Genomic DNA, 23,798 nt, shown 5'->3' with positions numbered 1-23,798 from the left:
CTAGTCCAACCCCAACCACATGCCTACAGGAAGCCCACAGGTAGAACAGGAGGGCAACTGCCCTCTTCCACTGTTCTCCAGTGGCCAGTATTTGGAGACGGGAGCCTCTGATCCTGGAGGTGGCTGTCATAACTAGCAGTTACTGAAGACACTGCCTTATTCCTTATCTACCCAGTAGGTCGCTGCAGTCTGTAGGAGAGCTCCTCCTGCAAGCTCTAAGCTCTCCAAAGGCCCCTCTGCAGTAACTCAGCAGGTTGACAGTGTGGTTGCCCCTGTTCTGTGGAACAGCAAGCTTTCTGTCAAGCTATGACAAGCAACTGCCAGCAGCTCTTTCCAGAAGCACTTGAAGATGGTTTTGTCCCAAAGGCTTTTCCCTGCTGGGTAAATGGGTCTTTACCACAAGTATCCATTTGTTAGGGTTTCAGTCTTGCTTTAAATGTAGTGGTAGTAGTAGTTGTTGTTGTTGTTTTACCTGTTTTAAATTATTCTGCGTGTAATTCTCCTTGAGAGAATATTTTAGAAGGATGATGAAAGGGAAGAATCCATGCGCAAGAGGAGAGACTGACGCAGGTGGGACCAGATCCACTCCTGAGCCTCCAAATCAAGATTTGGAGAACTAGATTCATGAGCCTATTTTTATGAACATGTGTATCAAAAAATAAGCCTTAAATTGTCAAAATTATGCTGGGGGGGTTTGTTTCCCTATTTTGCTGTAATACCTAATGTTAAATCATTTTCTCTTTCAAACACAGGACAAATGGGGATGTTGTTTCCTGGCGACCAAAATCGGAAATTGAACCAGCAACAAAACCAAAGTTAGATTCTGAACAGTTACCACTGAGACCAAAATCAGTAGAGGTAGATTCAGTTGCAATAAAGAACTTAAAAGAAGCAGGTAAGCTTTAAAAAGAAAGGAAGAAGTATAACAACTGGACAAATGTTCTGTTCAGGAAAGCTAATGACATAAATGCGTGGGTTAGTCTGTGGCATAGTATGATGCTTGCTTTTACTGCAGCAGGTTAACACATAGACTTTACCCCTGGGGTCGGCAGCCTAAGGCCCATGGGCCACATGGACCCTCGCTGCCGCTTGGGGATTCCTGCCGCCCGCTCAGTTGGCTAAACCGGGGCGGAGCAGAGCGGGGACCGCCTTCCACGATGCTGGCTCGCTTCCCATTGGCTGCAGGAAGCTTCTGCAGCCAATGGGAAGCTGCGCACGCCTCCTCCGCGCCGGAAGGAGCACTGGAAATAGCATTTGCGCATGTGCGCATACACACTCCGGCCCACCGCAGCGTCTGCGGGACCGTGAACTGCCCCAAGCCACAAAAACTTTGCTGACCCCTGCTTTACACAAATGAGCTCCTCAAGGCGCTTAGTTTTCACAACTTGGCAACCCTGCTCATATACAGACATTCATGCATCCTTTTGTTACTCAGGTTGCTGCATTACAGATACGGTAAGTTGAGACTTGAGTGGCTGAATCGCATAGAATCATTTACTTAACACTTGTAGTTGTATATGGTTTTCTAAATGTTTAATTGCAATCTTATTCTGAGAAAGAGATCAGAAAGTTACAGAGTCAGTTGAGTTTTGTGTCTTGCTCCCAATTTTCATTGTCACCTTTATTTTTAATATGGAGTCCTCTTTTAGCATATTAATTGCCACTCTAATCTTTATTTTCTGCACTGATATTGGTAGAATCATAGATTCCTAGAAGGGTGGAGTTGGAAGGGGCCACGAGGGTCATCTAGTCCTGCAATGCTCATCGTGGAGCTTCAGAGTCTCCAGCTCTACCGACCGAGCTGTCCCAGCTGTCATATTGTGTTGATGGTTTTTGTCATATATTTTGACAACATTTTATACTTCTCCTCTAAGATTGTTTTCTGAGCTTTAATTGTGACCTCTGTTTTCAAATCTTTTCCAGAAATTTCAAGTTTTGATCATATAATAGCTACCTCAGATAATTTATCACATCCCACTGCTAATCGGCCAAAGATGCCTGGCAGGAGGCTTCCCACTCGCTTCAACGGCAGTAATTCTGTGAGTACAGGGAACTGTGTGTCTTCTGTCTGTCTTCTGTGTATTGGGGGGTATACCATAAATTTAATCAATAATAGGTAATAATAATAGTAATAATAATAATACATAGAAATGTCAGGTTTCATAATTCTTTCACTTACAAGTCTAATGTATGTATGAATGAATGTACTAGATGCATATTACAAATAGGAGTAATAGATGGAAATGTGTGCTTTTAGCTTTTAAAATAGGTGGGTTTGCTTCACACAGAATGCAGATTTTCCCTTTTCTTTTTTCCTCTAGACTACTCAGAATTTAAGCATAGAGAAAAGTGGGAAGGAGCATAAAGAGGAGGAAGAAAGTGCCAAAGTAAAGCCACCCGAAGTTAAAAAGGTACAGAATTGAGATGGCTTAAGTTAGTTGTAATAAGAAATCTAATAATAGCAGGTCATAATTTTGTTGTATCCACTCATGTAATGATTCTATAAAGAAAAGGGGTATACATTTATTTTGAGTGGCTCATAGAAAAAGTCACTTTAGCTGAATGTATTCTCTGCTGTTCTAAGTAAAATTTCCTCAAGAGTATTAGCACTAACTTTGTTAGCAACATACATTTTTAAAACTCGCTTAGAAGATTGCTTGGGAAAGGTAATGAGGGTCATAACTGATACCTTGCTTTTGTGGAGATGCTCTTTGTCAGATGGACAGAGTTTTAAGAAACACTGAAATAAGCCTGGCTTTCCACTGTGTGGGAAATACAAGAAACAGCTTTTTAAGCCACTGTCGAGTGGCAGGAGTGAATCTGTGGCCCTCCAAATGTTGCTGCACTTCCACTTCCACCCCCCTTGGTTATTGTGCAGGCTGTCAGGGGCTGATGGGAGGGAGTCCCTCACCTTCTAAGGGCCGCAGGCAAGCCTCCCCTGCCCCCGGCAGCTGTCTTCCCAGGGGTCACTGGAAGTATTTCAAGCTTCACTTCTTTGCAGGGGTGGGGGTCAGTAGCAATTAAGCAGACTTTGCTTGTCCTTCGATATACAATTTTGACAGCTTGCATTATTTGCATAGTGTACATTTACTTATTAGATAACTTCCTTCTTATTTCAGCCATCTCTGTTTGCTCAGCCACTTCTGTCTTCATCACCCAGACCAAATTCTTTTGTACTCGGTGCTGTTAGTGGGGAAATGAAACTTAAACAGGAAATAGATGAAAGGGAGAAGCCTTCTCTGGAAGACCTCAGGTCACAGGTTTTTGACCTGCTAGCTGTCGTAGAAACACTAAAGAAAGAACATGGGTAAGTGCTAATTTCACTGGATTTGTAGATGAAAGATACAGCAGATTTATGTCATGGCTCTTTTGTGCAAGGATTTTAGCATAGCCTCCTGTATTAATATTATATCTTGTCTTAAGGGCAGGGTGGGGAGTGGGTTGGCATCAAGTGGGGATCAGCAGGGGCAGTAAGGGTTTGTTTGTTTGTTTGTTTGTTTGTTTGTTTGTTTTAAAAAAGAATCTATCTTGCATTTTTTTTATAAAATGGACAAATTGGGATGTGTGTGTGGATATGACCACCCAAGATTTAAGCACTAGCCTGCTAGGCTTCAGCTTTTATCTAGCCAGCATTTTATTCATTTATTTGTTCATTCCATTTAAATACCTCCCAATGTTCCACCTTTGCTCCCTTATGGATTGCAAGGGAGCAGGCCTTTTCTAAGGTTCTCCATCGAGACGCTGAGCAGACCCAGGTGTCCTTAGCTTTAAGGTGTGGGTCTCATGTGCCTTCAGATGATACCCTGAGACTTGAGGAAACTATACTACAGTGGAGTCACATCGCCATGCATTGAACTTGTTCAGATTCAGTCTTAACTTCCTGGGCTCGAGCTGATCTCCAGGCAGAAGTAAAAGCCTGGAATGGAAGTGCAGCTTCTGCCTGGGTCTCCCTCCAGCTCCCTTTTTGTCTTGCTGCTTCCCACTGTTTCAGCTGAGGAAGCCGGGTGCCACTCTGCACCCTCCCCTCCCCTCTGGGGTGTCACAGTGAGGAGGACAGAGTCTGGAGCAGGAACTTGGCTCCCATGGCTGGGACAGCCAGCAGAGAAGCAGTGGTGGGGTGATTGGTTCCTGTGGTGGCCTTCCAAGCAATGGTTGCAGCAGAGGAGTGGCAGGAAGACAGGGATGCAGGCTGAAGGTGCAGCTCCATTGCAGACCTGTTTCTGCCCTGTTCTTCTGCCTGCGTTTCTCAGGGTTTGCCTCCCTTCTGTCTCAGTGTCTCTCCAAGGGAGCCGGGTTGCCTCTTGGCTCTCTCTCCTCCTTGCCTCAACAACCCAGGGAGCAGGGAAAGCAGTTGTGGAGAACTGAGGGGAGGCAGTGGAGAAACAAGTAGGACATTCACACAGGGCTGCCCCCTGCTTGCCAGCCAGCAGCCAAGAAGTTTGGCGTTAAGCATTTTTGCACTGCCTCTGGAGCAAAACTCCTGCATGTGGTGTGATTCTACTGTGCTGTAGCCTGCTCCATGCCTCTCAGCCCTTCCTTCGAACCATCAGTCATGGGTTGTTTTCCTTGTTTCTTGTTTCATTGGTTGGTGGTGGCAGTTCTTTCTTTGTTTTTCTGAGGGTGGGTCTGAGCCAAGACAGGGGAAAGCAGGAAGGGGCAGCCTCAGAAAGAAGACAAGCCGTTCTCCAGTGTGCCAGCTCCTATATTCCCACACTTTGGCTGCAATCCCTTACCCTCTTACCTGGGAGAAAGCCCCCTTGAACTCATCAGGACTTACTTCTGTGTAAACATATATAGGATTGTTTTTGACTAACAAGCTGTCATGGGTGCTACTTGTATGAGAAACCCTGTAGGGTAATATTTTAAAGACATTCCCTCTAGTGGTAAAAAAAAGGGGAGGGAGCAGTCAAAATGTTTATGGTGCAAGGCCCAGTTATAAAAATGAAATGAGTGTCAATAATGCTCATTAGTTGCAAATTAACATAGTTTAGTGGTCAGATTTTGCACAATTGTTTAGGAACTATATAAAGCAATATGAATGAGATGGATTTAAACCAGCCGATGTTCTTGCTGATTTAGATCCACACTGTGTAATTCTGGAGGTAAAGCACTTGCGCAACTTTCCTCTGTGGCCGTTCTTTCTGCTTTGAGTCTGGGCACAGTTTATATACTATCATGTTTCTTCAACCACAAAAAGAAGTAAAATTTCACATGGCAAAATTTAACTAGGTTTGCATTTAACTTTTAAAGGAAGGAACTGGAAAAACTGAAAAGGGAGTTGGAGAAAGAGAAGCAGATGCGAAGTAACCTAGAGGTAATGTGTTTGAATAAGTTATTTGAAGCAGTAGGAGGCTTTGTTTTTCATAATTCCATTATTTTTAGAAGTTGAGTGAGAGGCTATTGTTTAATAAAGCAGCCCCTATTGGGGTGGGAGGGGGTGGACCGTGGCAATATGCTGCCCTGGGCAAGTCCATTTGATGCGCTCCCCACTGCCCTTGCAGAGCCAGGCTTTGGGAAGGAGGTGTGGGGCTCTGGCAGAGTCCTAGAGCCATTTATCTCCTTCCCAAAGACAGGTAATACTTGCTCAACTTGAGGAAGGAAGCAAGAGGACTCTAGGGCCGTCTCAGGGTCCTCACACCTCCTTCCCAAAGACAGGCAAGCACTTACTGGGCCTTGAGCAGGTGCCCTCCTCGGCTGCATGCCCAGGGTGGCTGCATGGCTCGCTCTGTCCTAAATTCAACTCTGCCACTAAAAAATGCTTCACACATTGACTTTATTGTTTTGCTGACGGGGAGAAGAATTCCCCCAAAACAAAGTAGAGACACTAGACTGGATAGGAGACTTGGGGGAACAATATTGGAGCATTGTTTTTCCTGAGATATCTCCCAGCCCTTAGTAATAATAATAATAATAATAATAATAATAATAATAATAATAATAATAATTTTATTATTTATACCCCGCCCATCTGGCTGGGTTTCCCCAGCCACTCTGGGCGGCTTCCAAAAGAATATTAAAATACTGTGATACATCAAACATTAAAAACTTCCCTAAACAGTGCTGCCTTCAGGTTGAAATCCAGGTGTTGCCATTTCCACGAGTGTTGTTTTGAGAGCAGGAAGGGGGGCATTCAAAATGGCTAAAACCTTTTCTAGAAAACTGGGTATATACCGTATTTTTTGCTCTATAAGACTCACTTTTTCCCTCCTAAAAAGTAAGGGTAAATGTGTGTGCGTCTTATGGAGCGAATGCAGGCTGCACAGCTATCCCAGAAGCCAGAACAGCAAGAGGGATTGCTGCTTTCACTGCGCAGAGATCCCTCTTGCTGTTGTGGCTTCTGAGATTCAGAATTTTTTCCCCCTTGTTTTCCTCCTCCAAAAACTAGGTGCGTCTTGAGACTTCCGGTCGGTGCCAGCGCTTAATGGCGGTCCTAGCTCCGAGCTCCGGAGAAGGACTGCTTCGCAAGTTCGGGTCTTACCTGCTACGGCAAGCGGGGGACCCCTAAAATCCCAGGCGCTGAAGCCTGAGAACAAGGAGACTCGGTGGGCACCTTTGCGCCCCCCGGTACCGTGAAAGCGACACCGGGAGCGAGCGCGGTGCTGAGAGTCGCTACCCAGCCTGCGAAGTGAAGCCGCGTCGCCATTAGCGGAGAGCGCCGATTCCTTCCTGAAAACAAAATTTGGACTGAATTCCCGTGAGTAAGATTTGAAAAATAACTGGGACCCTCCAAATTTTAAAATTTGAACTAAAAACGGGGGAGATCTAAACAAAGGAAGTCTGCCTCCCCCCGACTGCATGAAAGTGAAAGCAACGGAGCTCCAAACTTGCATCCGTTTAAACCAGCTCTTTAATCAGCTAAACCGGACATTTGAACCCTTGATCTCCCCTCCAGCTAGCAGGGCAGAGGGGAGGTGAATTGGACTAATAATTGCATGATCTACTGGAAGTTAAAAATCTCTGCCGTCTCACCCATCTGAAAGCATGAAACGGTCTGCCTTTTCTTTTAGCACACCGAACTGACTTTTCCCTGTAAAGTGATATCTTGATACAAAGTTCCCACAGTGTCTGGCTACTCTGTAGCATAAGAAGAAATAATACAAACTGGATAACTGTGGCAGCTTAAAGCTACAAGCTTTTTAGTAATATTGATTTGGACTGTGTTAAGCTCCTGTTTTGTATTCTGGACAATCTCCCCTGCTTTTTGTACTTGGAACATTGCTTTATGGCCATTTTGACTTGCTCCCTCTAGAGGATAAAGTAAAGTTTGCCACAGCTTGACAGTGGAACTTTCCAAGGGAGAAAATTCCCGTGGGAAGTGACCTTGACATGAGCGGCCCACAAGAAGAGATAGTCACAAGAGCTAAAACCAAGCACCATCAGCAACAACAACAGCTGCAGCAACAACAGGCAAAGAAAAGAGGATCAATTTCAGGCCCAACAACTGGAGCAGCAGGAACAACAGGACAAGATAAAGGGACAGCCGCCTCTATGGAAGCTGTGACAGATGCGCTGCTTAAGATTAACCAAACTTTGGAGTCTTTAACAAAACAGACCTCAGAGAACACACTAAAATTAGCAGAAATTTCAGTAAGATTAAACCAGAATACAGAATCTATAAATAAACTGGTCGAGGAAAATGCCACTACGCGTCAAATTGCGGAAGATGCCAAGGCTACGGCGGGAGAGACACAGGAGAAATTAGAGCCGATTGCCAAGAAGGTCTATGAGCATGACTCAACTTTGGCCTTGTGGGACTTACAGAGGAAAGAGAGAAACTTAAAATTAAGACTGATCCCGGAGAACGAAAGAGACAACCTTGTGGAATATCTGACACGGGAGTTTGTGGATTGCTGGGACCTTGAGGAAGACGAATTCAAAATTACGACTGCTTTTAGATTGGGAAAAAAGCAAGACAGAAAGACCCCGAGAGACTGTTTGATTACATTCAGATCCAAGGAGGAAAGAGACAAAATATTAAGACTACACTTTGAAAAGGCCTTCCAAATTGGAAATTCAACTGCACAGTTCTTCAAAGACATCCCAAAACATATTTTGGATTTAAGAAACTTCTACAAGGACCTAGCTCTTTTGCTAAAGAAAAATTCCATCCGTTTCAGGTGGGAGTTCCCACAAGGACTGTCATTTGACTACAAGTTAAAGAAGGTAAAAATAAAGACAATTCAAGATAAAGAAAAATTTCTGGCAAGATATCAGGAGGAGCTACAGAAGGGGATTGTGGACGTACTTGGAGAACAGAGGAGAGCACTGGAGATCCTGAGTCTCTCGACTGGACAAAAACCACCACCATCAGAAGAAGAGCAACAACTTGGAGCTGTTGGAGGAGCCTTAGAAAAATAACAAGATGGCTCTGCAATTCCTTAGTTGGAATTGTAATGGACTCAATGTGCCTTTGAGGAGAAGACAAGTATTTCACATATTGAATAGAGAACAAATGGACTTGATATGTTTACAAGAAACCCACATAACCAGAGCCCACAGGAGACTACTTATAAATAAAAGGCTAGGACAAGAATTTATTTCATCAGACAAAGTCAAGAAGAGAGGAGTTGTAATATATGTGAAGGAAAAATGGGCTCCAAAAATGATATTTAAGGATGAACAAGGGAGATATCTGGCAGTGGAGATACAAGTTCAAGGAGAAAAATTTTTAGTGGTTGGAATTTATGCACCAAATGAAGGCAAATCTGACTTCTTTAAGAGACTTCATGAAACTCTCACTGACTATTTGGATTACAATATGATAATCATGGGAGACATGAATGGTGTGGTCTCCACCAACATGGACAAGGCACAAAGACTAACAGTCAGTAAAGAAGGGAGACTCCCTAAGACTTTTTTCGAAATGACAGAAAATATGGACTTGATAGACATATGGAGAACAAGGAACCCTCTGGAGAGAGAGGGAACCTTCTTCTCCCAAGCAATGATGACCTGGACCAGAATTGATCAAATTTGGGTTACTGGTGGAATGGCTCCAAAGATCAAGAAAGTGGAAATCTGCCCAAAAACTTGCTCCGACCATAACGCCGTGAAGATGGAGATGAAACTTACAACAACTGGTCAATTCAGATGGAGAATGAATGACACCCTCTTTCGGGACAAGGAGATTCTTACGAAGGCCCAAAAGACTTTAAAAGATTATTTCGAAATAAATTTGAGGACCGACGTGGAGAAAAGAGTGATCTGGGATGCAAGTAAAGCGGTTATGAGAGGATTCTTGATTCAACAAAATTCAATAAAGAGGAAAAAACAAAATGAGAAAAAAGAGAAGATATTGGAAATGATAAAGGAAGGAGAGAGAAAATTAAGAACAAAACCAAAATCTCAGGACATCTTAAGAGAGATCAAGTTATATCAAACACAATATATGGAATTGATGAACCAAGAGATTGAATGGAAGATAAAGCAAATGAAGCAAAAGACCTTTGAATCAGCAAATAAATGTGGCAAACTTTTGGCATGGCAATTGAAGAAAAGGCAGAAACTAAATACAGTCACAAGCCTAGAGGTGGATGGAAAGAATATAACTAAACCTAATGAAATTAGAAACTGCTTTCTAAGTTATTTCAAAAAACTCTACACTCAAGGCCCGCAAAATGAAGAAGATATAGACAAATTCCTTGGAAAATATGGATTACAAAACATCTCTCATCAAAGCAAGATGGAGTTGAACCAGAGAATCTCAGAACAGGAGATAGAGGCTGCTATTCAGAACATGCAATTGGGCAAATCTCCGGGACCAGATGGATTGACTTCCAGATACTACAAATCGTTGAAGGAATGGCTAATTCAACCACTAAGAGAAGTGTGCAACGAGATCCTTGAGGGAAAAAGGGCCCCTGAATCGTGGCAAGAGGCATATATTTCACTCATACCAAAGTCAGAGACTGAAAAGACCCAACTTAAGAACTACCGCCCAATATCACTCCTCAATGTGGATTACAAAATTTTTGCAGACATTTTGGCAAAAAGATTTAAAAGAGTATTGATGGAGAAGATTCATAAGGACCAAGCAGGTTTTCTCCCCAAAAGACACCTGGCAGACAATGTAAGGAATGTAATAGACATTCTGGAAAAGCTAGAGGTGAATATAAACACTAAAGCAGTACTGATTTTTGTGGACGCGGAGAAGGCCTTTGACAACATTTCTTGGAGTTTTATGAGAAAGAACCTTCATGGGATGGGGGTAGGCCAGGGTTTTGAGAATGGTATGGCTGCAATATATTCTGAACAAAAAGCTAAACTGATTGTAAATAATGTTATGACGGAGGAACTTAAGATAGAAAAAGGAACACGACAGGGGTGCCCGATTTCCCCATTACTTTTTATTTCAGTTCTGGAGGTGTTGCTGAATATGATAAGAAATGACCAGCAGGTTAAAGGTGTGCAGGTCGGAGCTAAACATTACAAGTTAAGAGCGTTCGCAGATGACCTGGTATTGACTTTGCAAGAGCCAAACACTAGTACAAAAAAGGTTTTAGAAATAATACAACAGTTTGGCCAGGTAGCTGGATTTAAGTTGAACAAGCAAAAAACTAAAGTTTTAGGGAAAAACTTAACAGATATGGAAAAGGAGAAATTTCAAGAGGAAACAGGTTTGATTGTGGTAAAGAAGGTGAAATATCTAGGGGTTTATTTAACATCTAAAAATCTGAATTTGTACAAGGACAATTATGAAAAATGTTGGGCAGAAATTAAAAAAGATCTAGAAATATGGTCAAATTTGAAACTGTCAATGCTAGGCCGAATCGCTGTGATTAAAATGAATGTGTTGCCTAGAATGCTTTTTTTGTTTCAGACCTTGCAGATTCTTGACAAGATGGAATGCTTCAAGAGGTGGCAGAAAGATATTTCGAAATTTGTCTGGCAGGGCAAAAAGCCCAGAATTAAATTCAAAATATTAACAGATGCCAAAGAAAGAGGGGGTTTTGCCCTGCCGGACTTAAAATTGTACTACGAGGCAGCAGCTTTCTGCTGGCTGAAAGAATGGATGCTCCTCGAGAACACTGATATCTTGGATCTGGAAGGTTTTAACAATGCTTTTGGTTGGCATGCATATCTTTGGTATGATAAAGTAAACAGCGCTTTTAAAAATCACATTGTTAGGAAAGCATTGATTAATGTTTGGATAAGATACAAAGATCTATTGGAAAATAAAACCCCTAGATGGGTGTCACCAGTGGAGGCCAAAGCAGTGAAGAGACTCAATACGGAGGCCGGATGGCCGAAGTATTGGGAAATCTTAGAACAGGAGGGAGACAAGTTCAGACTACAAAGTCAGGAGAAATTGAAGCATAAAGTTGGAAATTGGTTTCAATATCGTCAAATAATGGAATTTTTTAAACAGGACAGGAAAATTGGTTTCCAGGTGGAGAAATCAAAATTAGAAACTGAACTGTTAGAACCCAATACTAAGATTCTATCTAGAATGTATAACTTGCTGTTGAAATGGAACACACAGGATGAAACAGTAAAATCTGCTATGATTAAATGGGCTCAGGATGTTGGACATAACATCATGTCAGCTGACTGGGAATGGTTATGGAACACCGGTATTAAATTTACGGCATGTAATGCCTTAAAGGAAAACATTATGAAAATGGTATACAGGTGGTACATGACCCCAGTCAAGCTGGCAAAAATTTATCATTTGCCTGATAATAAATGTTGGAAGTGTAAAGAGACTGAAGGTACCTTTTATCACCTTTGGTGGACTTGCCCGAAGATTAAGGCCTTCTGGGAAATGATCTATAATGAAATGAAAAAGGTACTTAAATGTACCTTTCCTAAAAAGCCAGAGGCCTTCCTTCTGGGCATTGTCGGCCAATTGGTGACAAAGAAGGATAGAACTTTTTTTATGTATGCTACAACAGCGGCAAGAATACTCATCGCAAAGTATTGGAAGACACAAGATTTACCCACTCTGGAAGAATGGCAGATGAAAGTGATGGACTATATGACATTGGCTGAGATGACAGGCAGAATCCGTGACCAACGAAAAGAGACGGTGGAAGAAGACTGGAGAAAATTTAAGAGTTATCTGAAGGACTATTATAAACTTAATGAATGTTAAAAATGTCGTGGTTTTCAGACACAAGGGGGTACAGGGGTATATGGTTAGAAGATTGAAAAGGACTAAGTTGACAGAGAATTGAAAGTAATAATTGGGAGTTGCTAGTTGAGGTATGGACATTGGGATGCAGAGAGGGGGGGTATGGGGAAGTCCAAGAAAAGTGGTTTATAAGAAAATATGTATGAAACTATGCGTGTTTGTTTGTCTTTTTCATTGTCTGTTTGTCTTTTTAAAATGTTGTAAAACCAATAAAAATTTTATAAAAAAAAAAACAAAAACTAGGTGCGTCTTGTGGTCTGGTGCATCTTTCAGAGCGAAAAATACGGTATATGCCTCATTTAAGATTGTTTAGCAGCTGTTCATGACTAAATTAATCATAATTTTATGCTGTATCACTTTGATGTAGGTTTGTATTAAGGAACAGTTTTTTCATAGAATTGGAAGGGGTCATGAGGCTCATCTAGTGCCTCTTGCAAGGCAGGAGTCTTGCCTCAAGTGGGGGCTTGAAGCCACGATGCCGTGATTGAGTCTCATGCTCCACCAACAATGCTAGGTGCCAAAATACTGAGGGGATGAGCCCAGGCTTCTGCCCTGTTTCTTCATGAATCACACCTTAAGCTTAAGTAGCCTCAGTTGCAATTAGTCTAGAAGCAGATAATGAATAACATGAAATTATTATCATTTGTGCTAGTGAAAAGCTTTAGAATTACTATTTTTTAAACCACAGTTTCAATACACATTTGTATTCAACGCATTCAGTTGTGAGCAAATATGTTTATCTGCTGGAGTGTTTTATGGTACAAAGTTATTATGTGTCTCATCCACAGGTGGAAATAGAGAAGCTGAAGAAAGCTGTCATAACGACATGAAAGAGCCATAGACCTGCCAGGATTTCAGAGAAAATACAAATGAAGCTAACTTGACTTTTCTTTTTTTACTTCAAACCAATGAATGGGCAGCATTCCATAAAAAAGGATAAATGAATATAATCTTCTATTTAGTGAGCTAAGAGAAGAAAATGAACCGCTTTTTTGTTTCTTAGCAATATAGGAGGGGCCTTATTTCTTACTGTGCTGGAATCGCAGACCTTTATTTCCTTGGTTTGCTTGAAAATACTACTGAATCTGTATAAAAAGAGGGGTTCTTATTAGATTTTTATTGAGCATCTATAGTCTAATTTTTAAGAGATCTGTACTATATATATAAGGCAGTATATCTTTGCAAAGAAACTCTGTAAAGGAGCCTCTAGGGAGGCACCTGGTCTACCCTTGTACTTATTATAGCCACTACTTTCCCCACAATGCTAAAGGGAATATGATGTTTGTATTTTTTTAATTATTATTTTTTTGCATTTCTACCCAGGGTTACACTGTTGTGCCTGTCTGCAGTGAGAGTATTAATAATATGCTGTTTTATAGTTCAGGATGATGCTGGGAGTTTTTCTTGCTATGGAGCAGAAAAGTCACAACTGCTTAATAGTTTGAGAAGAATATTCTGTCACTTGCACTATAGGAGTCATGAAAGGGACTTGGGGTTGGACCCCACACAAACCCCCACACCCAGGTCAATGCTTAATTTCCACAAGGAATGTGGGCATAAGGTTGAAATGGTCTTGTAATTCACCCTGTTGTGCCTAAATATTGCAGCACATGGCATGCTAAGCAATTCTTCACTTTCATAAATTTTATTCTAACACTACAGTATCTTACAGCTTTGTACAGATTTTTAGCACTAATCTTAATAGCATTATTAAAATCTTCATGTGACAGTGAAGTGTTTAGAGCTACCCACCTGTTGACGACATGCAATCTTGCCGGGGTTGCTGCTACCTACACTAAGGCACAAGAGGATTCGTAGAGACTGGATTCTTGTGTACATCATAGTACTGCAATGTGCTCCTAAATGAAAGGAGTTGATTTTGTTTGGAAGAAAAGACTTCTTTTTGGAGTCATTTTGCCCCTCCCCATTTCTTCCTACAAAGGAGGAAAACTAAAAAGGCTCCACATTGCATTCAAGCCAATGCTAAAAATACAAAACCCATTCTGTCTCTTGTTTCTCCTTCATTTCTTTTCTAAAAGAATATAAAAAGGCAATATTTCCAGAGTGGTTTTTAGTTAACCAAATTAAAATAATGTGAAATCTTAACTTTTTCCGTGTCAGTAGTTTTCATGTTCATCTGCTCTCCTTTAATTAAACAAAAGTATTTTGTCATAGTTGTATTAATTGTTATTAATTGTTAGCAAGTGCAGAAATCTGAATTTCTACTTGCAGGTATATCACTTATGAATTAGTGGATTAAAATGTAGGAACAGAAATGGGTGTCTAAAAACAAAATGCCTGTTTGGTTACCATATTGGTGCTTAACTAATGGCAAACATCTAATAAATCAGTTGTTAATGGTCCCCCCCCCCTTTTTTTTGGTGCCATTTTTCACACTTGCTAACTTACTAGTCAAACCATCAGTCTAGTGCAGCCTTTCTTAACCTTGAGTTCCCAAATATTGCCGGACTCACATCATCCCTGACTGCTGCTGGCTATGGATGATGGCAGTTGTAGTCCAACAACATCTGGGGACCCATGGTTAAGAAAGGCAGATCTAGGAAATCTAATCTGGTACTAATTCATAATTTTTGTTGGTCAACAACTTTTGTCTTGTCTTACTAGCCAGACCTGTGACTTGTGTTGCCATTGATTCCTCCTCCCACTGAGTCTCCTGGCATGTGCAGAGGACGTGGGGAGGAGGGCGTCTGCTTCTGCAGAAGGTTCAAACGGCACCTTCCTGCCGTTGCTGCTGCAGAAGCTCAAGGAAAAGCGGAGGAGACAGGTGACTGCCATCCTACAGGTTGTGCTTTTGCTGCAGCCTTGAAAAGCCCAAAGGGGGAGCAAGAAGCCATCTCTTCCACCGCCCTGGTTCATGTAAAAAAGAAGGAGCCATTTCTTTCCTTTCCATTGGGATTTCTACAGGAGTACTTTGCTCCTGGAGCTTTCTACAAAAGCACAGTTTGCAGGACTGAAACTGCCACTCCTTTCTTCTCTATTCTCCATGAAGGAAAAGGGAGGTGATTTTGTTTGCACTGCAAGTTGGGCCTTTTTAGAAACACCAGCCACACTCTCCTGCTGTCTCCTGCCAAACAGCAGCTGCTTTCCTTTGCCATAAAAAAGGCTTTTCAAGAATTTTTAGGAGTAGCATTTCTTTACTGCCTCTCAAAAAAAATACCCTCTGTGGGAAAGAAAAGAGGAACAGTTTCTCTCCATTTCTGTTGGGTTTTTGCAGAAAACTACCATGAGGTGCAAAAAGGTTTTTGGGAAAAGAAACAACAGAAGCCCAATTTGTAGGAGGCAAAACACCTTATCCTTATGTTCTTTCTTGGAGAAGTATTTCCCCACAAACAGAACTTTTGGTGGAAGCACAGATACCTGCCGGACTTTGGGTGAGGGCCGGCCAGAACAGAAGAGGGGCCAGTTGGTCTGGGCCTCTGATTTTGAAGGGATGCCCTCTGAGCCCCACTGGCAGAGGCAAAGGAGGACCCTTGGGTAAAGATAATTGGTATTGTAAAGAAAGTCAAGGGCACAAAATATAAATATTTTTAAAAGATTCAGAAGAGATTAATGCAGATAAAAATAGGTGTAGAAATGGGGCCTACATTTGTCCTGTCTGGTTTGGGCCCCCAACCCGTTTTGCGTGGCCCTGGGCAAGGGGCCCTTGCCTCTAGTCCTTACAACCTGGCGTTAGTTCAGCTGCATCAGAAATACTAGTCTGTGCTGTCTGTGCAGATAAATGGGCAATGAAAGAGCTCCTCTCTGATCCCAGCTTGTTGAAGTTTTATTCTTGTGCAGAACAAGAAGTGAGTCTACTGGAAAAAAGTTCTTTTATGTGGTCTTCACATAAAATTCAGAGTGTAAGGCAAAATGGTATTAATTATCAGTTGTTGTATGACAGTTTTGTCTGCCTTGAAGCTCATAGCAGATGAATAGGACCTGACAATCAATGAAATCGGACGTGTTAATTATTAAATGGCCTTTTTTGCTGCAGCAATAAATGATGAAGTGCAATGACTTGATTTCATAATAATAATAATAAAAATCTTCTAAAAGATGCTGCTATGAGTATTTTTAGCAATAGAGGTCTCACTGATATGTCTTAAATTAATATTGTATAATGGGAAATAGGGAACGTATGCAGACATTCCAAAGAATGCAAGTTATTTCAAGCAGTTATGCTTCACTGACTTGTTCACAGGTGCTGTAAAATTATGCATGCTATTGAAACTCCACAATAAAATTATATGCTGTTAATATGTTATGTGATTTTCCCTCCATAAACATTCAGACCCCTTAGATGTAATTCAGCTAGATGTAACATAGAACAAAATATTTCCATGCTTTAAAGAGTCCACACTGCAATATGGAAATAATTCAACCATATTGCTACCACTGATATTCATTATTTGTATTGAGGTCATGGCTATTATGGTTCTCTTTTGTTCTGCCCTTTTTAACTGCCATAATATTCTCATTTGGAAGCTATAGAAAGTTGAGTGCAACTTTTTTTTGGGGGGGGGAGGTGTTTCAGAATCCCTAGTGAGAGTTCTTTTCATTTCACTTATTTCCAGCCCTCCATACAGTTTGTTTTCAGACGGGAAAAGACGATCCAATGTCACGTGGGCTTCTTGTTTGTGGGTTTCTTTAAAAATCCAAATTTATACACCTAGCTGCAAAACTGGAAATCTTTCCCCATAGACATAGATGTCTATAGGGTGGTGCTATATATTTATGCCCCTTCATTTTTGTATACGAGGAATATAGATGCATGTTTTCATAATCTAAATGTAACAAAAAATTCTATACGACAAGATTTTAAGTGGAGAGAAAGTTCTCTTTTGAGGGGATTGTTGATCAGTACCCTTGGTAATAGCTTGAAAAACACAGCTCTACTGGGGACTGTTAGAAAATATCCTTTACTGTATATTCTTAAAGCCAAATGGCATTAGCCTATTAAAATGTTTAATCTGTTCTTTAGATACATTTCGCCTCTCATGTCTTTCTTTCTGCGGTTCAAGCATACAAAACAATACCAGCACTGCACACTTGGAAAGAAATGGGCATCCGGGGATGTTGCCCCGTCTTTCCGCTGGCACTGCCTTCGCACACCCCGTGGCAGCTCTGCAGAGAAGAGCAGCAGCTGAGGACAGGGCTGTGTGGGGCAAGGGATGTGTGCTGAGTAGGACAAGGTGCCTGCAGGTGAGAAGGAAGCGGCTGGGGCTATTTTACACCTTGGCTGAAACCGGTGAGGGCCTTTGCCCTTCCTTCGTGGTGCCAAGAGACATCATTGTTCCATTTGTCGTGTAATATAAATGGGAACTTTTCCAGTAGCGGAGGCGGGCCTGTGCCTTCTCTCCGAGCTTTTCTGGATTGTAAACTTCCTTGGTAAAGTGATATACATAATTATTTGTCATCCTTTCTACTGTGTTAAAATTACTTGTTTTAGTTATTATTATTATTGCCTCTGTGGATAACTGCAGGATCACAAATGGAGCTGATTGGTTAATGCCCCTTCAGATCATAGTGAACTGGAGCCCACAGATACCTGCCAGTGAGCAAGGTGAAGTCTCCCCCCCCCAGCTTTTTTTACTTTCTCCTCTTCATTATCTTACAAGGCATGGCTTGGGGCTCATCTGCATGCTCCAGTTGTTCTGCTATGGTATTCCGACTTCCCCAACCACAGTATAGGGGGAAATCCTGTGCGCTGAATTTATTCTCCAGTGATAGTTTTGCACAGAAGTTGTCAAAGCACTATTTTCCCTTAAAGCTGCTTTGAGCATAAAACACTAAGATTGCCTTTTCTCCTTTGGATGACATTTTAAATAAATGCCAAACAGTTCAGCTGTTCCTAATTATTCCTGCTACATGATCATACAATTGTAGAGTTGGAAGGGACCCCAAGGGTCATCTAGTCCAATCTGCCTCAATGCAGGAATCTCAACTAGAGCATCCATTACATATTTTGCTTCAAACCTCCCAAAAAGGAGAGCCCACCTCATCCCAAGGGAGTCCACTCCACTGTCCAACAGCTCTTACTGTCAGAAAGTTCTTCCTGATGTTTAGTTGGAATCTCCTTTCTTGTAACTTGAAGCCATTGGTTCAAGCAAGAGAAAACAGCCTTGTTCCATCTTTCATGTGACAGCCCTTGAGATATTTGAAATTGGCTATCGTATCTCCTCTCAGTCTCCTCTTTTCCAGGCTAAATATATGCAGCTCCTTCAACCTTTCCTCATAAAGCCGGGGAAAACATTTGCCCACTGGGAAGTAAGGGTAAATTGTGGCCAGCTCCAGAGATGGCATACTTGGGGGCTCCTTTGGCAGACATTTTGGGAGAACAAGAGGGGGTAAGATCTTGCAGATCTTTGTCTACTCTCCAGCACACTGCCTTTTAGACTCTTCTGAAGGAACGACAGCAGGACATCTTCCCTTGAGCTTTTTCTATCTGTTGAAATCAGCTTTGCAATACAGGCATATGCTTAAATACCATTACCTTAGTTTTGTGATTGGTGGGTAACTTGTCATGTGAATGCTAAAGCTCCGTCAACATATTCTGGGATTATGTGTGAGAGATACTTCACTAAAAGAAATTGCCAATGGGGTGACGCTGCCACCTGGGGGTGCTGTGTGCAAGGCTGGGCCAAAGCACTTTGGCACCTGGGGCAGACTCCAAAATGGTGTCCCCACGCCCTGCCAGGGAAGAAGAGGGGAGGGAAGAAAGAAAGATCAACATCTGGATCTGCCCCTGTGAATCCTGATGCCTGTCAGGCTTTGGGCCAGCTTCCTTCTCACTTGGACCGTAGATAAGCAATGCAAGATAAAGCAGTCTCTTGCCAGCATCAGAAACGTTTAATGAACGCAGCAAAAAAACAAACGACCATTTTCGCAGTGCAGGTGCTCCCCATTAAGTTCCTCCCACTTCCACCACCCCCTCTCTTATTTACCCAATCTCAACCAATAGCCTTCTGTGAAGTTACCTTATCCAGTCTCCTAGCCCTGGGACTAAGAGTCTCTATACCTTCCAGTGTGGGAGATTTGGTTAACTTGTTAAGTTGTGGGTGAACATATCAGATGACACAGCGATTCTTCAAACAGCTCTTGTTTATTAACAGAACAGAACTGAACTGAACTGAAGGGTTCAGCCAGCCTGCTTATATAGAGCTCCACTACAACACAACAGTAACCATTTTCTGTAACTATCCAGTCACTGAATGTCACTTTCGATCCCTTATTTGCATATGTGGACCTGAACTATCTACAGTATCCCCCTGCTGGCCCAGGGTGAGAACTTCAGTACATAACACCCCTCCCCACCGAGATAAGGCGTTAGTTGCAATCATGATGGTTTCCTTATATACAGCACTACACGTAATGGTTCAATTAGGCACAAAAGCATATCGGTTACATTTCACATACTTCCATTAGATCGGCAGTGTTACATGTCCAACAACATAGTCCTTTAAATAAGTTGGGTGCTTAGAAACTCTGCCAGACCGCCGGGGACCGGTACCCAGGTCTGGGGGGGGGGGCCGCCCGATTCTTGCTGAGGCTGTGGCGCAACCCTAGGTGGTGTTGAAACCAAGTCCCCTGGATCCGCTGCTGTGGGTGGAACCTCCGCAAGTGGAATTGGTGGAATGTCAGGCACAGCAGTGGTCTGAGTCTGTGGTAAGTCCGGCAGACCCTCTGAAGTGGCTTGGTTCGGCTCAATGCCCGCAATTTGCGAGAGAGGTGTAGGTGGAGCCTCGCCATCTGTAAGTGTCTGTTACGGAGCCACGAGTGCAGTTGGGGGCAGTGCGGTAGTGTCCAAGTCCCCAACCCTGCGCCTAAGCTGGTCTATGTGCCGGCGCCACAAACATCCATTTTTGAGTGCCACCTGATACGAGCGAGGTCCAGTGACTCCCACTACTGTGGCTGGCACCCAAGGAATGTCCCCCACAAAGTTCCGGGCAAAGACCTGGTTTCCTGGAACAAAGGACCGTGGCGTGTTGGCACAGCCCGGGGGTTCGGCCACGGCAAAGTCAGGGTGCAGCGGAGATCTGAGGCAGCGGCCCATAAGCAGTTCAGCAGGACTCCGCCCTGTGGCCGCATGAGGGCTGATGTGTTGCATGAACAAGTATTCAGCGACCCACTCATGCCAGTCTCCCCGGTCCAGGCGTGCCAGTGCCTCTTTTGCCGAGCGCACCATTCTCTCTGCTTGCCCGTTGCTGGATGGATGAAATGGTGCTGTTAGGGCATGGCGGAGGCCCATTCCCAAAAGGGATTGCTCAAAAGTGCCTGAGGTGAACTGCGGTCCGTTGTCAGAGACGAGGACATCAGGACACCCATGCGTTGCAAAGAGGCCTTGAAGCACCCGGATGACTGCCTCAGTAGTGGTGGAGGGCATCAGGGCCACTTCCAGCCATTTGGAATAGGCGTCCACCACTACCATAAAGGTCCGGCCGTGAAAGGGGCCTGCCAGATCGATGTGCACCATCGACCAGGGTGTCTTGGGAGTCTCCCTGGTGTGTCCCTTAGCTGCCAGTGGCACAGGCCTAGATTCTTGGCACGCTTGACAGGCGGAAACCCAGGCAGTGATGGCATCGTCCATGTTAGGCCACCAGACGTAACACAAAGCCAACGCCTTCATTTTGACGATTCCCGGGTGGCCAATGTGCAGAGCCTCAAGGATGTGTTGACGGAGTCTTTGGGGAATCACGACGCAGTCTCCCCACAGCAGACAGCCGCGATGAGCTGAGAGTTTGTGTTGTCTGGTTGCGAAGGGCTGGAACTCCGATGCAAAAGGCCCTTGTGGCCACCCCCTCCACACCCAGTTGAGCACACGGCTGATGGTGCGATCCTGGGCAGATGCGGAGGCCACAGTGGCAGCCGATACAGGCGCTGCCGGAAGATCTTCAATCAGGAGGAACGATGAAGCAGGAGCCGGGTCTTCCACAAACACTGGAAGAGGGCAACGGCTGAGGGCGTCAGCATGGCCTATCAATTTACCCGGGCGATAGAGGTAGTGGTAGGCAGCCAGGAAAACAGTCCATCGCAGCATGCGCGGCGAGAGTACCAGTGGAGTTGGTCGATCACCGACAAGGAGGCCCAGAAGCGGCTTGTGGTCGGTGATGAGGTCAAAAGTCCTGCCGTAGAGGTGTTCATGGAACCTCTTCACTCCAGCCACAAGTGCCAGTGCCTCCGTGTCGAGCTGGTTGTAATTCCGTTCCGTTGGAGATAGCGTCCTGGAAAAGTAGGCGAGCAGTGCTTCTCTTCTGTCTGGAAAACTGTGACTGAGGACAGCGCCGATGCCAAAAGGTGAAGCGTCGCAGGCAAGGACCAGCGGCCTGGATTCACTGTACTGTACCAGCACACTGTCCGATGAAAGGAGAGCCTTGACCGCGTTGAAGGCCGCCGTCTCCCGATGACCCCAGGACCAAGGTGTCTTCGTGCTGAGGAGTCGGTGAAGAGGCTCAGCCACCCTGGCTTTGTGGGGCAGGAACATGTTATAAAAGTTCAGCAGTTCCAGGAACGCGTGAAACTCCGTCTTGTTCTTTGGGATGGGGGCCTGCTGGATAGCGCGGATCTTGGATGTGGTCGGGTGAAGGCCGGAGGCATCGATAAGATAGCCCAGGATCAAGGCTAAAGGAGATGGGCGTACCTGTATATTGATCCAAAGTGCCATCAAAAACCTTGGCAAAGTCTTTGACCAGACCCTCAGTCTCTGCGTTAGAGATGCAGTTGATGCCAGTGACTTCCAGGCCGAGGGCATCAAACCAGTCTAGCCCTAGGAGGCTTGGCTGCTGACCTTCGACCACCACCAGTCGGAGCAGGCCCGAAAAATCCTTGAAGGCGATCCGGAACCAGCCAACGCCTACCACGGGAATGTCGTTTCCCTGGTAGTCTCTCAGGTGTACACGGTGAGAGTCGAGTTGCCTTTTGGACACTCTGGGTACCAGTCTTTTGATGGTGCTCCAAGACACAATGGACAGGGCAGACCCGGTGTCAATCTCCATGTCATATGGAGCTCCTTCAATGAGCACCGTGACGTTCAGCTTGCATCGCGTAGGCGAGTCGGTTTGGCCAATCGTGGTTCCAGACGGGCAACGGCAGTTGGTGAGAGCGAAACAGCTTTCCTTGGCAGACTGCAGTGAAGACTTGGACTTGCGAGTCGGTGAAGGGGGGGTGTCAGACGGAGCCGATTGGCAGACCTTAGCGATGTGGCCCCTTCTGGAACACGTCCGACAGATGGCGTCTCTGAATCGACACTTGGCACGGGAATGGTTGCTTCCGCAGCCGGCACATTCTGGTTGGCCCTTGGACTTCTTTTGGAACTTCCTGCGCTCCCGCTTTGTCTGGTGCATGTCATGATCTTCACTGGAGGATGCCTCATCACTGCTGGCCTCTTCATGATGCACTGGAACTGGCTTCCTAGCAAGACGCGGGCTGCTGGCCTTGCGGATCTCCGGGGCGGAGCGTTCAGCAGCTTCCGAGGCCACAGCCTCCTCAATGGCTTTCTGCAGCATGAGTTCTGGCTTGGCAAGGAGACTTGCAGATGGATGTCCCGGACCCCGCAGACAATTCGATCCATCAGGGCATCGTCTAAGTCTTGGGAACTCACAGTGCATTGCAGCCTGTCGGAGAGCAGCGGTATAGTTGTTAATTGACTCCCCCTCTGCCTGGTTCCGGTGGTAGAACGCATAGCGGGCAGCAATCTTGGATGGCTTTGGCGCATAGTGGTTGTGGAGCTTCTCTTGGATCGTGTCCCATGGTGTTGCCTGGACTGCTACAGGTGCAACCAATACTCGAGCCGTCTCAAACACCTCAGGCCCACAGAGGTGAGGAATAGGCCCCGCTTACGCTCCTGTGATACTTCCGTCAGCTCGTTGGCTTGGAGGTAGCAGTCGAACCGAGCGAGGTAGGAGTCCCATGATTCAGAGGCTGGGGCAAACGGCAATAGAGGCACGAATGAAGCCATGGTTCCGATGCCGATGTGGAGGCAATGGATGGAACACAGTGCTCTAGCCAGAACGGTCACCTCTGAATTGGTTCTGTTCAGTGATTTCGCTCGATGTTTCAGCTCAGTGATTCAGCTCCGCTCAGAGGGTGGCTGCATCTGGCTGTGCTCTGTTGTCCATCCATCCCATCCTCGTTGCCAGTGTTAAGTTGTGGGTGAATATATCAGATGACACTCCTCCTCCACTGCTCAACATAACCCAGTCTTCAAGACGGCGTTACTAATCAGCTGCGGGCTTTCTCAGCAGAAGGTTTGAATATCCTTGTTTATACGTATATTGGCCCCAACAGGCCAGCCGTGGAAGTAAAACGATTAAAAACTTCTAACAGAGGTAAAATAATTTAAAAGTCTTATAAAACAGCTATAAAGACGGCTGTAAAAGGCTATAAAAGGCTATAGAAGGTTTGTAATCCGGAGGGTTCACGAAGGAGAAGTTGTTACAGCCGCCATCTTCCCCTGTTGGTTCCTACCTATCGATTCTTCAAACAGCTCTTGTTTATTCACAGGCCAGAACAGAACTGAACTGAAGGGTTCAGCCAGCCTGCTTATATAGAGCTCCACTAGAACGCAACAGTAACCATTTTCTGTAACTATCCAATCACTGAACATCACTTTCGATCCCTTATTTGCATATGTGGACCTGAACTATCTACAGTATCCCCCTGCTGGCCC

The 23,798-nt window shown here is 44.3% G+C and overlaps 1 protein-coding gene across 3 annotated transcripts in view; it reads left to right on the top strand.

Annotated features, from left to right (window-relative positions):
- Positions 1-16,390, top strand: part of CD2AP (CD2 associated protein) — a 44,947-nt gene extending 28,557 nt beyond the window's left edge. For all 3 annotated transcript variants that reach the window (XM_083495070.1, XM_083495068.1, XM_083495069.1), the window contains exons 13-18: positions 753-895; positions 1,924-2,039; positions 2,322-2,411; positions 3,120-3,307; positions 5,251-5,314; positions 12,922-16,390. In XM_083495070.1, the coding sequence (XP_083351196.1) occupies positions 753-895; positions 1,924-2,039; positions 2,322-2,411; positions 3,120-3,307; positions 5,251-5,314; positions 12,922-12,963 (643 nt within the window). In that variant the 3' untranslated portion in view covers positions 12,964-16,390. The remainder of the gene's footprint in view (positions 1-752; positions 896-1,923; positions 2,040-2,321; positions 2,412-3,119; positions 3,308-5,250; positions 5,315-12,921) is intronic.
- Positions 16,391-23,798: the final 7,408 nt, after the last annotated feature.

Source organism: Podarcis liolepis (genome assembly GCF_965112155.1).
Source record: "Podarcis liolepis genome assembly, chromosome: 3".
Classification (NCBI taxonomy): Eukaryota; Metazoa; Chordata; class Lepidosauria; order Squamata; family Lacertidae; genus Podarcis; species Podarcis liolepis.
This window is presented reverse-complemented; position numbering and strand designations above follow the sequence as displayed.